The sequence below is a fragment of the Nannobrachium achirus genome (assembly GCF_963921795.1).
Source record: "Nannobrachium achirus genome assembly, chromosome: 12".
NCBI lineage: Eukaryota > Metazoa > Chordata > Actinopteri > Myctophiformes > Myctophidae > Nannobrachium > Nannobrachium achirus.
The window spans coordinates 14,680,800-14,696,335 of record NC_137832.1 but is presented as its reverse complement, the minus strand read 5'-3'; the positions used below and the strand labels follow the sequence as shown (position 1 = coordinate 14,696,335).

Below are 15,536 nucleotides of genomic sequence, written 5' to 3'. Positions count from 1 at the left end.
GCATCATTTTATGCTTTAACTATCGAAAAAATAGCAGATATACAAGCTCACAGCGCGGCACCGAGTGCCGCTCTGCGAGCTTGTAGATCTGCTATTTTTGAAAAATCGTGAAACTTGTGAATTTGTGCGAGTCTTTGAATATTTTGGACCCGATTCTAGAAGTGTCTTCTAAATCCTTCTAAGGTTTTTGGAGAAAAAAAAAAACCCTGCACGTTTCAGTGGTTCTCAAACATTTTCATGTCAAGGACCCCCTGGAATTATATGCATTTGGCCACCGACCCCCGCTAATATTTGCACAAGCTACAAGCTTGTGGCGTTGCCCTCGGTGCCGCACTGTGAGCTTGTATAGGCTATCTGCTGTTTTTCATAGAGAGTTTGTGTAACTCGAAATGTCACTTTACCCTCATAGACTCCGATGCATTTTTCTGTAAACTTCCCATTCGCCAATAGATGTGTACAGTGCTCTCCCCTTCAGATTATCCGTACAGATACCTATGTTTTTTTTTTACTCCACCCCTTGTTTTTTCAAAGGGGTGGAGTTTAGGCTGTAGAAGACCTGGCCCATGGATGAAGTGAACAGAGGTGGTGTGACTCTGTATTACAAGGCTCTGGCTAAAGTATCAAATAATCCCCGGTCTAAACGGGTTAACACTGGTTAGCATGAGGCCACTCTGAGCTCCAGGATACTCTTGAGTAGGGATGGGACGATAAGTGATATTATCGTGTATCGTGATAATAAAAAAAAACACTCACGATAATCGTATCGTGGAGATTTAATTTATCGCAATATCTTCCTCCGTCATTCACTGGGATCAATTCACCTTTTATTTGCTGAGCTGCGTACCACTTAAACCCTCTATAATTCGTAAAAGACTTTACATACTTTTTTTCATTCTCTATCAAATGTCTTTGCCAAAAAAATTGCTGATCTACAAGCTCACAACGCGTCTTATTGCGACGCGTTGTGAGCTTGTAGATCTGCTATTTTTTGGCAAATGTTCCGCCCAGGCATAATGGATTTTGATTATCGCGATAATATCGTAAATCGAGCTTTCTTTTGTCACAATAATCGGGATATGAAATGTTCATATCGTCCCATCCCTACTCTTGAGTGTGAGGATGCTCTCTAAACAGCGCTCACTGCCACAGCTTTTTTTCCCCCAATTACATGCATAATAAGAAGATGCTGGTAGTTACCGTAGACCGCTCGGATGTTCTCCAACTTCAAGCCCTCTCTTTCTCTCGTATCCACAGTCCTACACATTAACACGCCCACACAAACTCTGATAGCTGTGTGAGGGGTGACAGAGAGACAACGGTACACGTGTGTCGTTCATATACGGTACTGAAGCTGCCTTTATTTGCCTCCCACTCCAGTGAACTGTCTCCAACACACACGCACGCATGCACTCATGCACGCACAAACGTACAAAAGAATGCACACACGCACGTGCTCGCACGCATGGTCTCTGAGAGATGGTGTAATGGTGTAACGTTTTGCTTTATTGAGTTGATTTTCGTACAGAATAATAGGAATAAAAAACAGGCTGCAGTACTTTCTCTGTCGTTTTATTTGGATGGTTTTTGGGTAAAGGAGTGAGAGGTGTGGAGAGGAGGGGAAAGTGAAAAGAAAAGAAAAGAAAAGAAAAGAAAAGAAAAGAAAAGAGAGGTCTTTGCGGTTGTCATACAGTATATGTGCCCAGGCGTTTTGCGTTGGTCTCGCCGAGTTATTTTCTCTCCTCCTCCTCCTCCCGTCTCCATAGTGAATCCCCCATCAGCGTGCTGTGTGGAGCCGTGTAGGCACACATGATGTGTGGGTAGAAAGCAGACAGACAGACAGACAGACAGACAGACACACAGAGAGAGGGAAGAGGGAGGCAGAGTGACACATACTGTACTGTATGGATGACGCTGTGATGGGAGGCGAGGGTTTGAAAGAGTTTTGGAGGCGTCTTCGTTTGTTCTGTTCTTGGAGCGTGCCCTTCTGGTTGAGTCCCAACCTGTGGGCTGTGAGGGATTTTTCATGTCAAGGACCCCCAAAATTACATGTATTTGGCCGTGGACCCCCAATCACCCAGAAGCAAATATTTGAGTTACAAATGTTTGCTTTTAAAAAATATATATTCATTTATTCATTTTTCAAAAATAGCAGATCTACAAGCCCGCAGCTGTGAGCTTGTATATCTGCTTTTTTTTTTCAATGGTTAAAGCATTAAATCAATCTAGGCCTAAATGGGTTAAACACTTAAACACGATTTTATTTATGGTATTTATTTTCTGTGAAAAATGAGTTTTCATTGTGATACCCATATACTACGTCAGTTCCATTGATCACCGCCGGAACACAATTGATTGATTAATCGTAAAAATAAACATGCTTGATTGATCATAGGGGGTTTCTCAGCATAAACATGCTCAGAAAATGCACACTTCTAAAACGGCTAGTTCCATTCCTTGATTCTGATTGGCTGGTTTCCCTTTAATTGCTGTGGTATATGAGACTATAATCCACACCTTGAATCACTTTATGTCAAACCCAGGTGCGTTATTTCTTTCCACAGTGCACCAATTATCTGCACCTGTGTTGTTGGCAAAAAAGCTGGGAACTATACTTTCTTGTAGCTGGATCTACTTTCTTGCAGATCTTGTAGTGAATTATCAGTGAATCACAGTTTTAATTGGTACATGTCTAATCTATGATCTTTCATGTTGCCATAGTGTAACCGTTTAGAAAAGCAATAAGCCACGCAAGCCATGTGGTTACCTGTGCTTTTTAACGGCTGAGAGGGTTGGAGACACTCTGCTTCGCGTCTCTCACCACGCCTCACAGCCGTTATAAAATACCAGGTAACCACATGTCTCTTGTGGTTTATTGCTACATTTTGAGACTTCCAAGCGGGGCCTGGTCCAGTAAAGGTGTGGGAACCGCTGTCATAGGTCACAGTGCCACGCACCCTGTCGCGTTGCCCTGCTGTTGCCACAGCTCACCACCACCGCGTGTGTCAGGAAGGCTTACCTACAGTCAGGGACGTCGCAAGGGGGGGAAAAGTGGGACTGAGTTACTATCAGGCCCAAGGTGGAGGGGCCGTAATTTTTTTATACTTTAACTATTGAAAAATAGCAGATATACAAGCTCAAGCTTGAGAACCACTGACATAGAAACGTAGGTTTAAAAAAAGAACTTCGAAGGATTTGAAATATTCAAAGACTTTCAAAAAATTAAAAATAGCAGATCTACAAGCTCGCAGTCGTCTCGGTGCCGTGCTGTGAGCTTGTATATCTACTATTTTTCAATAGTTGAAGCACAAAATGATTGCAGTAAATCCTTGTACCCGGGGCCCGGAATTTGGTGCGACACCCCTGCCTGTGTGGCAGTGAGTCAGGAAGGCTTACCTGCGGTACCATGTTGTGCTCAGCGTGTGATGATTAGAACGTATTTAATTTTAAGTACATTTTTTACATGCTCTCTGGGTTCCACTCTGATAGCAATGCAGCAAAGTGTGAAATAAGGAAAGGCACAACTCTTAACCCATTCAGAACGGGTACACATTATTGCGTCTCATTATTTTATGCTTTAACTATTGAAAAATAGCAGATATACCGAGTGCCGCGCTGCGAGCTTGTAGATCTGCTGTTTTTGAAATATTGTGAAAATTTGAATTTTGACCCGATTCTATAAGTGTCTTTTGAATCCTTCTAAGGTTTTTTTTTAAAAACCTTATGTTTCTATGTCAGCAATCTGGCCAGCCATCTTCAAAGAAAAGGTCCTTTTCACTTAAATGGAGCTCAGTTAGTCTGTTCTTGAGAGACTACTATATCAGTGTTTCTCAAACCTTTTCATGTGAAGGACCCCCAAAATGATATTTATTTGGCCACGGACCCCCATCTCAAAATATTTAGTTCCAGGGACCACCCAGAAGCAAAATTTGAGTTACAAACGTTCGCTTTGAAAATTAAAAGATTTGCACACATTTTCACGACTTTTTCAAAGATAGCAGATCTACAAGCTCGCAGCGCGGCACTCGGTGCCGCACTGTGCTGTATATCTGCTATTTTTCACTGGTTAAAGCATTCAATAATTCTAGGCCTAAATTTTATATAACCTAGGAGTACAGTAGATTGTAAAAAAAATCATCTCAATATTTTACAGTTAGTTATATTTTTGACGTGTCAGAGGTTTTATTGACCCGGGGAAAGGGAATTGAACAACAACAGAATGTCGTTGAAAAATCTGTAAAAAGCACAGCGCACAAAGTTTGCTTTTTATTCAGCAATAAAACACAGTTGTGTGTGAAGGCTCCAGACTAGGATACAAATAAAAACATTCATGGTCAGGCATGTGCACACATAGACATCAAACGGGGCTCGAGCCCCTGCCCTTTTATCTGTCTGTAAAAAGTGTCCTCTCCCGACCATGAATGCAGTTTTCACTAGGGTGAAAGAAATGCCAAATGCCCCGTTTCCATGCCATAGCTGAAGGCAGCATCCTGAACTTGAATGCAGCATCTTACAGTATGTTGAAATCAAGAAATGTGTAGAAATCAAGCATCGAAGATAGCCTACCTCTAAGCTCACAACGTGTGCGTTGTGAGCTTGGAGGTCTGCTAGTTTCGATGTTTTCACCAAAAGGCCATTTTCGAAATTTCAGCCCCTGCCTCTCTAGCATTCTCTGCACTCCCTGTTCATGGTTGACTATTGCGCTATAAAGAGTATGGTCTCAGCGAAGTCACGTGTTCAAGTCAGGATATCTTTTAGCAATCTGTGGTTGTCGTTTGATAAAACAGACAAAGAACAATAATGGAGTATTTATGAAATCATTCAACATAAAGAAATTAGAGTGCAAAGCAGAGTAAAACATATTAATTGTAAGTAAACAAATGTTGTTCCGGTTCATCCAAACAGTAGAATTATTATCAATAATTAATACCTTCTTGGTCATTAATTATGTAGGGATAAAGGAGTAGAAAAGAACCCAACATTCTACACATGCAAGTGTATGAGTGAGTAGTTTGCAATACATTTTAATATAATACACTCAAACAAACTTAGCAAACAAGCTAGTAGTGCGGGGCCTTAAGGGGAGAAATGCGCATTTCGTGCAAAGCAGTCTAAAAGCGCCAATCTTTGCACAGATGTAGCCCAGGGCTTGCTCTAATGATATAGCTAGGGTGCCCGAGTTTGCAACCTTCGGGGTCACCACAACGGCCAAATGAAGTTGGGCTCCCATCGACTTTCTATACAGGAGGAAAATACACCGAAAAAAAATGCTTTAAGTAGGATGTGAGGGGTCTAACTAGGGGTTTGTGATCATTCTGAATCCAAGCAATTGTTTTACACAAAAAACATTCTTTGGGCTAAAAATGGTCCCACAAAATGCCCACAAAACTGTGAAAAGTCATGATTCAAATTTGGCGCTTTTAGACTGATTTGCACGAAATGAGCTCCCCTTAAGGCCCCGTACTAGCACTATAATGACATTTTTTTAGGGGATTCTAATTTGACCCATGCAAGTCTGTAACGCTGACAGTGTACAAATGGAACCAAATGAACCCTAACAGGTCCATTTGGTTCCATTTGGACTCTGTCAGAGTTAAGGGGAGACCTTGAAATGTATAAGTTTGAGAAACACTGTTTTAAGCCGTAACAAAACGTCTTCTGTAACAAGTAACTTACCAGCTAGCGTACCTTTCTGAGCTCTCCCTCCCTGCGTGTCTTGACTTCACGTCTGTTGTTCTGTGGCATCACGGGTGGACTCTCTCATTGTAAAAACACACAACTTTCTCTTCGTTTCTCTCTCTGCGTCCGTGTTCGTCCGTCCGTGCCGGTCTCTCTCCTGCGCTCTCTCCTTGCTCTGTGTTGCTGCCGCGTGTGGTTTATACCGTACTACGCTAGCAGAGCGGCATGTCTCGGGGAGAGCATGTGTGTGCATGTGTGCACTGTTACGGCACGCGTGTGTGTACTGTGTAGGATGAAATGTCATCTCCTGCCTATGCGTCACACTACACGGGAGACACGCATTCTGTACACACACGCACACCCACAGACAGACACACGCGCTGGTAGGGACGTGGTGGTTGTGTAAGAAGAAGAAGGAGGCATGGTGGGAGTTCAGCGTGAGTGAGTTAGACGTGCGGGTCCCTCTCTGGCTGAGAGAGTGGGAAGTCTAGTGAAACATCACAAGAGAACCACAGGAACACTAGCTAACACGTAGCGCCATTGTTCCAAGGTCGTAATAAGGAGGAAACCCTGGTCTGTCTTTGAGCAAGCTAAAGCATCTCATCCGAGTGTGTAGTGTGTGCGTGTGTGTGTGTGTGCGTGTGTGTGTGTGTGAGTGCATTAGGGATGGGACGATAAGCGATATTATTGTTTATCGTGATGAAGAAACACTCGCGATAATCGTATCACGGAGATTATATTCATCGTGATGTCGTTCTCCGTCAAGCACTGGGATCAATTCACCTTTTATTTGCCGAGCTGCATATCCGGTACCACTTAAACCCTCTGTAATTGGTAAAAGGTACTTATAATATAGGTGCTTATACGGTATTTTTTTTCACTCTCAACAAAATGTCTTTGCCAAAACATAGCTGATATACAAGCTCACAACGTTGTGAGCTTGTAGATCGCCTATTTTTGGGCAAATGTTCCGCCCCGGGATAATGGCTGTTGGGGATATTTTGGTTATCGTGACAATATCGTAAATCGTGATTCCTTTGGTCACAATAATCGCGATATGAAATTGTCATATCGTCCCATCCCGTGCGTGCGCGCATGCGTGTGTGCGTGCGTGCGTGCAGTGCGCGTATCCGAGTCTCTGGTTGTCTGTGTTGCTTGGAGGAATTACCGCACCGTGCGTGGGCGTACGGTTGGAGAGAGAGAGAGAGAGAGAGAGCTATCTATTCAGCGCTCCACTCCACAACATTTAGGTCTCTCTCCACGCTGACAGGCTGAGTGGGGATTATGTAAGAGCGCGTCGCTCCGCTCCCGCAGTGCTCACACATCAAAGCCAGGCAGAGACGCATCCATAAGTACTTTTTACCCCCCCTCGGAAAGTTGGATTCCAACAGGGTCAGGGCTGGCAGCATCGGGGCCCCCAGGGATGGGAATTAAAATTGATATCACCAGAGATATAGATTAGATAATGGATGGATGGATGCATGGATGGCTCTGGGTGAATAACACATGAACAGTGTTGATTTCGTCGACTAAAACTATGACGAAAAATGATTGTCGACTGTGTTTTTTTCACTGACGAAAACGAAATAAAAACGAAATAAAAACTAAGCTGTGATGACTAAAACTAAGACTAAATATATATTGACAATTTTGTCAACAAAATAAAAACTAGACTAAAACGTTAGGGAGGGACTAGGGGAGAAGACAGTCATTTTATGTTTGGTTGCTCTCAGGTGTTGCGTGCTGAAAACAGCAGATCTACAAGCTCACAACGCGTCGCGCTGCGACTAAATCAACTGACTAAATCAACTGTAGATTTAGTCGCCTAAAATCTTATGATATTTAGTCGACTAAAATTAGACTAAGACTAAAACATTTCAGGTGACTAAATTATGACTAAAACTAAATTACATTTTATTCAAAAGACTATGACTAAAAAAACTAAATCAAAATTTGCTGTCAAAAACAACACTAGTACATTTACTTAAAGGAGCTACAGTCAACCTTTCTTGAGAAACGGATGCTAAAATAAAAATAATGTTTCGAAAATATTTTATAAAAGATTCATATATGTGTTTCTATTCAAAAATGACCACAAAAAGCGTAAGATAATGATAAAATAATACAATGGCAATGGCCAAAATAATAATCATTTTGGCCATTGTTGGCTGACTTTGGCTGACTTGTTTATATCCCTCTTCTAGGATTGATAAGGGATACACAAAGTCAGCCTGACAATGGCCAAAATGATAGACTTTTCGAAATGAATAAGCACTGAGAAATGTATTAAAACATTGTTTCTCAAACTTCTAAATTCCAAGGTCTTCCCTTAACTCTGACAGTATACAAATAGAACCAAATGGACCCGTTTGGGTTAATTTGGTTCCATTTGTATTCTGTCAGAGTTACAGACTTGTATGGGTCAATTTAGATCCTCCTAAAGGAACCCACATGGAATCCACTTTGAGAAACACTGTATTAAAACACAATTCTTAGTAGTTCAAGTAAGTGTACAACTGAGCAAAAGCCAACCCAAGTACACAAGCTACTGTAAGTATTTTAATCATCATTCATTATGCATAGGCTACTCATGAGTTCATCATGTTCCTTTCTTGGCCCTTGAAATAAAGTGGTGGATTGTTCTTCCTTCGAGACTAGTGTATAATGTCTGTTAATTATGAAATAATGATGTAATATCAATCATTAACTTAGCATTAGCCGTACTCAAGAGTTCATAGTGTTTGTGGTCCATCAAATAAAGTGGTGAATTGTTCCTCCTTTAATTCTAATGTAGACTTTAATGCTCCTCTTAAGACTCATACTCAATGTAGATGCATATCAGGATCAGTACCTCAAAAGCAGAGTATTTTTTTATTTTAACCAACACACAGACGTAAAGGGTGTTCAATAGCACATATTTATGGAAATAAAGAGAGTTTTGTCCCAAGCACTTTTTAACACTTTCCATTGGTTCAATATTATTTTAACCAACACTCAGATGTAAAGGGTGCTCAATAGCCCTGATTTATGCCAAAACATCAAAAACCTCAAAAATTGAGTTTTTGCCCAGACAGTGACGATATACTATTTTTGACATTGAAAAACGTTGTTTTGTGTGTGTGTGTGTGTGTGTGTGTGTGTGTGTGTGTGTGTGTGTGTGTGTGTGTGTGTGTGTGTGTGTGTGTGCGTTCCAGTCCCACCATGACCAAGCACTGGGAGGCAGAGCTGGAGGCACTGAAGGGGAACAACGCTAAGCTAACGGCAGCCCTGCTGGAGTCCACAGCCAACGTCAAACAGTGGAAGCAACAACTAGCCGCCTACCAGGAGGAAGCAGAGAGACTACACAAACGGGTGAGGAAAACCGGTATCATGTTGATGAGATACTGGTCAAATAGTTACCAAAGTTGACGCCCCCAAGGGCTGGCGTCACGGCTAGGCTCGTGATGCGGAAGGGAGGCAAAGTCAGACCTCTTGTGTCAAGCGCGTCTCCGCAGAAAGCACACTTCTTTGGTATTTTATGAAAATGTTGCTACACACGTGTTCTCCCCGTGTCACCTAGGGTAGATACCCTCACAAAACATGCAGTAATCCTGGTCCCTATAATGCCTCCCCCTGGCCAGCCGGGGTGCTTGATGGAGGGGAAAGGAACTGGTTGGAATAACGTGTTCCTTTCACGCGCTACGTCCATACTGGGGAAATCCCCACTGTCTGGTGAAAAGAAAACAACTTGGGCTACTCATGCATAGAAGGAAGCATGAGGTCAGTCCGTTGTCTCCCCAGGTTGGCAGAGGGAGAGCAGAGCCCAGGATTACATAGTTTATGCAATTGGCACTGGGTGAAAAAATGGGTTACAAAATCATGGATAAAAATTATAGAAGTAAATGTACAGCACCTCAACACCCCATTCTAATTGTGGGTATCTTATTTCTACTCCGTGTACGTTGCTACAGTAGCTGTTTAGCCCTTTCTAAACTCTGAAACAGGCTAAATGCGTAGAATAAGTCCCCGATTAGGACTAGGGATAGAAAATAAAGGTTTTATTGGTGAATTGGAGTTTGTAATTGCTTCCTTAACATACCATTCACTTTCAGTGTCCTTGTTATAAAACACTGATACTGTTATTTGCTATCTGTTATTTGTTTGCAAGCCTTCTTTGGAATTGCTGCTATCTTGGCCAGGGCTTGCTAAAAAGCATCTTAATAGGACTCACCAAGTTTAATAAGAAAAAGCTCTCATAAAATAAAGTTCTAATAAGAAAGAAAAGATAAGATAAGATATGATATGATACAATACAATAAGATATGACAAATCCATGTTCTGTATAGTAGGGATGGGACGATACGCGATATTATCGTTTATCGTGATAAAAAACACTCACGATAATCGTATTGTGGAGATTTAATTCATCGTGATATCGTCCTCCGTCATGCACTGGGATCAATTCACCTTTTATTTGCCAAGCTGCATTTCCGGTACTTATAATATACGTACTTGATATATGTCTTTTTTTCACTCTCTATCAGATGTCTTTGCCAAAAAATTGCCGATCTACAAGCTCACAACGCGTCACGCGTTGTGAGCTTGTAGATCTGCTATTTTTTTGACAAATGTTCCGCCCCAGGATAATGGATTTTGAATACCGCAATAAATCGTGATTTCTTATATGACATTTTCATATCGTCCCATGCCTACTGTATAGCAGGCTTGTTCCATATTGATGTGTGTGTTCCTCCTGTAGGTGACTGAACTGGAATGTCAGAGCAACCAGAGTCCTGTGATCAAATCCCAGAAGACTGAACTCAACCAAACCATCGAGGAACTGGAAAATACGCTCAGGGTCAAAGAGGAGGTGGGTTTGTGTGTGTGTGTGTGTGTGTGTGTGTGTGTGTGTGTGTGTGTGTGTGTGTGTGTGTGTGTGTGTGTGTGTGTGTGTGTGTGTGTGTGTGTGTGTGTGTGTGCGCGCGCGTGCGTGCGTGCGTGCGTGTGTGTAAGCCCACTCCTCTAGCCGTGTGCCGTAACATACACAGTCTATAATTGTTTTGTAACTTTATCTTTCTTCCATTGAGTATACTGTGCCTTACCCATACCAAACACTGAACTGTAAAAGTGTCTAATACAGGGGTTTTCAAAGTGGGTGACGGGGCACCCTGGGGTGCCGTGATGGCAGTCCAGGGGTGCCGCGAGATCATTTGATAATATTTGGACTCTTGAAAAAAAATTAAACTTGAAGTACAAAGTTATTTTCAGTCAGTTCTAACCAAAATGGCAATTATCTCAACGTTTTCCTCACAACATAATCACTAAAATATCTTCACTGTCGGGCAGAAACCTTGTGTCTCCTCATGTCTTTTGCCCTGCTTCATCATACATGACCGTCGCACAAAACTAGTTTAGTACATTTTATAGATGATAAATACAAAACGAACGATTAATACAAGGTTTCCACCTGACAACGACGATATGTTATAAATATAAGGTGCTGGGAGTGAAAATTATATTGTAGGGGTGCCTCGGATAAAAAAAAAAAAAAACATTTATGGGGTGCCCTGAGACAAACAAGTTTGGGAACCCCTGTCTAATACATGCAGATATGAATGGAGAGTAAACCTGCTTGTGGTTGTGTCCTACAGGAAATGGAGAGGTTGAAAGAGGAACTGGAAAACGTGAATGATTTGATGGAGCAGAAAGACACACTGACCCAGAAACTGGAGGTGATTATCTCTTCTTCCACTATCTTCAGATGCTACAGAGAGTCTGTAATTCCACCCCATGAATGTTGAGAACAGGAAGCTGTCATCTGCTCTTCAGACTGGAAGGGTATTCGATAGGGGTGTAACGATATAGTAACTGAATCGAAAAATCTATTTTAATTTGCAGTGATCTACTATCATCGTTTGCAAAAGCAAAATATCGTACCGTTCTGGCTTTGTATCGTATCGTTTTAAATCAGAGATTCAAGATTACTTGATGCAGGGATGCATACAGTAGTGTTTAAAGGGGAATACCACCCATTTTCAATATTGAACTATGTCATTAATATACCTTAGAGGAGTTGTGTGGAAATTAAAAAAAAGTTCCCCCTCTTCTGTGTTGCCTTGAACTGGAAGATTGATTTTGGGGTTTGTATTGTAAAGTACAATGTGTGATGTCATCAAGTTGTAATTTGCAATACAAACCCCCAAATCAATCCTCCAGTTCTAGGCAACACAGAAGAGGGGGAACTTTTTGTTTATTTCCACACAACTCCTCTAAGGTATATTAATGACATAGTTCAATATTGAAAATGGGTGGTCTTCCCCTTTAAGGTGGTTGGGTTCCATTTGATATATCCTTCTCCTATCACTGCAACTCACAGATCTTGCTGCTGTGTTTGCGCACATTGTTTTACTTCACCCAGCAGATATGGGAGTTTTTTCATCATTGTCTCCACCAGCCGAAGGCAAGGGGAGAGTATGTTTTCGCCCCTGTCCGTCCGTCCGTCCGTCCGTCCGTCCGTCCGTCAGTCCGTCCGTCCGTCCGTGCGTCCGTCCGTCCTCCGAGTTTGTGTACAGCTAATCTCCGGCGCCGTTGGCCCGATCGCTGCCAAACTGAGCACACACACTCCCTGGATGCCAATTCAGAACCTCTGTCCCACATTTTTCAAATGGCCCTGTTCTAGCGCCACCATGAGGTTTTTGCAAAAAATGTTTGCAAAACACATTTCTGTACACTACTATTTTGTCCAAAAATCCTACAAATCGGTAGACAGTATCTCTACAGTCATGTGATCATCATGGATACGTCCGATTTTCCATATTCCATCCTGATTGGCTACAATTGGCTTCCAAAGTTTGCAGGATTGCTCCGTTTTGAACAAAATGCCTCAAATCATGAACACAGCGTGCAATCTTGGTGACATTGGGCGTGCTACGTTCCCGCTAGGTAGAGGAAGAAATGCCACTTCAAATTTCTCAAATCAGCCTCATGGTGGCGCTATAACAGGGAAATTTGTGTGGCCTGGTGGAGACCTGTGCTCGGAAGAGCACTGCTTCTAGTTGGTCATGTTTTCTAACTCTCCTTGGGTGGGCTTAATAATATGATCTGTGGGAAGCAGGCCCGGATCTACCATATGGGCACTTTGGGCACGTGCCCAGGGGCCCCTGGGCATCAAGGGCCCTCCAAGGTGGTAATTTTAATTTTAATTTTTAAATCAGAATGAAATAAATGATGTCCACCACCCCCTGGAACAATTCAAATGCTGTGAGAATGCTGCTGAAAAGTGCTGATTGTGTGTTAAGTACAATGTACAATATCTCATGAAAGTCAAGTCCACTGATTAAAACTCCGCCGGGCCGCGCTGAGCCAACTGCTGCTGCAGATGTTACATTGGACCTACATAATGCCTACAAAATATTTTACGCGAACACGGGGGCCCCATGGTGCTTCAGTGCCCAGGGGCCCTCTGAGGTGTTAATCCAGCCCTGGTGGGAAGTATGTGTTTCTGATGTCTTCTTCTCTCTCCCCAGGAGACGGAGCTTCGTGGCAGGGTGCTGGAGGAGCAGCTGACGGGAGCGGAGCAGCGCCTGGAGGAGAACCAGGAGGAGCAGGAGAGCTTCAGGAAGAGCCTGCGGACGCTGCTGGAGCTGCTCGACGGCAAGATCTTTGAGCTGACGGAACTCCGGGACACGCTGGCCCGCCTCATAGAGGAGGCCAGCTAGAGACACGCAACCGCTGCGGCCGCTGGAACCTACCTACCTACCTACCTACCTACCTACCAGGGACATGCTGGGCCCCTGATTCAGCCCGGGAAAAAGAGTTGGAGAGGCCGTCATTTTCTTTTTAGTTATATTTCGTCGTTGTCGGGTGGAAACCTTATATGTCCAAAACCGTTTGTTTTGTATTTATCATTTAAAAAACGATTTAAACTAGTGAAAACAGCCGATCTACAAGCACACAACGCCTTGCGCTGCGAGGCGTTGTGTGCTTGTAGATCTGCTGTTTTCACTACTTTTGTGCAACGGCCTTATATGATGAAGCAGGGCTTTGCTTTGCGAAAAAAAACATACATTTGAAACTTGGAGATATGAGGTTTCTGCCCGACAGTGACGATTTACTGCCCACAAAATGGAACGAAGGCAGAATTTTATTTAGATTTTTTTCCTAATGGCCGGCCTGGACCGGCCGGGAATGAACCGGCCGTTCGGGAGTTGTCCCGCTTTTCCCAATGGCCAGCACGTCCCTGCTACCTACCTACCTACCTACCGCCAAACGCACTCCACTCGATAAGACGGAGCCATATATATTAACCTCCCTTGTTAGAACCCCACCACCCTGCCGAATCTGTTCTACTGCCCCCTACTACTCCCCCCTCTCTGCTGCCCGATGCACTGACCCGTCCCATAAAATGGTAAATGGTGCATTTGTATATTGAATTTAACACAGATTGTGCGTTAAATTCACACACATTCATAACACAGAGGGCGGAGGAAACCATGCAAGGCAACCAACCCGCTCACCGGGAGCAACTAGGGAGTTCAGGAGTCTTGCTCAAGGACTCTTCAACATTAACTCTGTGGGAGCCCGGATTCGAACTGGGAACCCATCCGGGAACCCTCCGTGTTTTCCGACGACGGTTTCTCTACCCCTGAGCCACTGCCGCCACAAAGAGGGCAGCTAAACTTCCAGGCTTCCGGGGGCCAGCCACCACTCACCACCCCAAGGCACTTATATAGATTTGGCAAAAGAGTTGAAAGTTCAGCGCGATGGCATTGGACGTCCTCCACTTCTGATTGGCTGGTTCGGCTGCTGTAACCTCGGCCGAATTGATCTTTCCAGTCTGATACATTAGGCCTTCATAATGTCACTGTCGGGGCCAAAACCTCGTATCTCCAAGTTTCAAATGTGTACGTTTTTCCGCGAAGTAAAGCACTGCTTCATCAGACAAGGCCGTCGCACAAAAGCAGTGAAAACAGCAGATCTACAAGCACACAACACCTCGTGGTGCGAGGCGTTGTGTGCTTGTAGATCTGCTGTTTTCACTAGTTTAAATCATTTTAAAAATGATAAATACAAAACAAACGGTTTTGGACATACAAGGTTTTCCCCCGACAACGACGATATGCCTCTTTGGCTGTTGGTTGGTGGGTGAGGGGGCTTTGGTCGTTGGTCAGTTTGTGAAGAGCTGTCCCTTGTCGCCACCTGCTGTCTGAATCTGGGAACTGCTGCTGCAGGCAGAATCTCTCTCTCTCTCACACACACACACACACACACACACACACGCGCACACGCCCGCACCTCCCCTTCCCTCTACAAAAGCCACCCTCCCAAGGGGGACGACCGAAGTCACGTGGCAATAATTGCCGTCAAGACTCAGAGAACTGCGCCGAAGCTGCCAAAATCCCGCGGAAAATATGCTCTCCTAGCTACAGCAGATGCTCTCTTCTCGTCCAAAGTGATTCACCTGACAGCGGCACGCTGTGCAGATAATTCTGTGGGAAACAGAGTCCTGTTTTTTTACGTGCTGGGATTACGGCAGACTTGCCACACGGAAACAAGAACCTAAACCCGCTGGCTCTGAGCCAACCAGTGACGGCATAAGTGACATCATCACTGCTACAAACGGGCGTCATCATCAGTATAGCCCGAATATGTACTGGGGGCTGCTGGGAGATGGAGTTTTTGTTTACAACTGAACTAATAACCTTTTTTGTTTTTCAAGTAGAAGGTTGATCATGACTGTACATTGAACATATAGTATTTAAATGACATATTTAATCTTCCATAGGCATCGATGATGCTGCCCCCCCCCCCCCCCCCCCTTCTCCTAAAATCTCATGGTTGTGTGTTCAGAAGGTGAGGAGTGGAATGCTCCCCGTCTTTTG

The 15,536-nt window shown here is 43.6% G+C and overlaps 2 protein-coding genes across 2 annotated transcripts in view; both read left to right on the top strand.

The window, feature by feature from the left end:
- Nucleotides 1-13,373, top strand: part of LOC308295417 (homer protein homolog 1-like) — a gene marked incomplete at both ends in the record, with an annotated part of 39,292 nt that extends 25,919 nt beyond the window's left edge. Inside the window, 4 exons of the mRNA XM_080738471.1 lie at nucleotides 8,871-9,027; nucleotides 10,415-10,525; nucleotides 11,307-11,387; nucleotides 13,182-13,373. Coding sequence (XP_080594597.1) covers nucleotides 8,871-9,027; nucleotides 10,415-10,525; nucleotides 11,307-11,387; nucleotides 13,182-13,373 — 541 coding nt within the window. The remainder of the gene's footprint in view (nucleotides 1-8,870; nucleotides 9,028-10,414; nucleotides 10,526-11,306; nucleotides 11,388-13,181) is intronic.
- gstt1a (glutathione S-transferase theta 1a) overlaps nucleotides 1-15,536 on the top strand; it is a 308,697-nt gene that overhangs the window by 226,007 nt on the left and 67,154 nt on the right. The gene's annotated exons all lie outside the window — the stretch shown is intronic.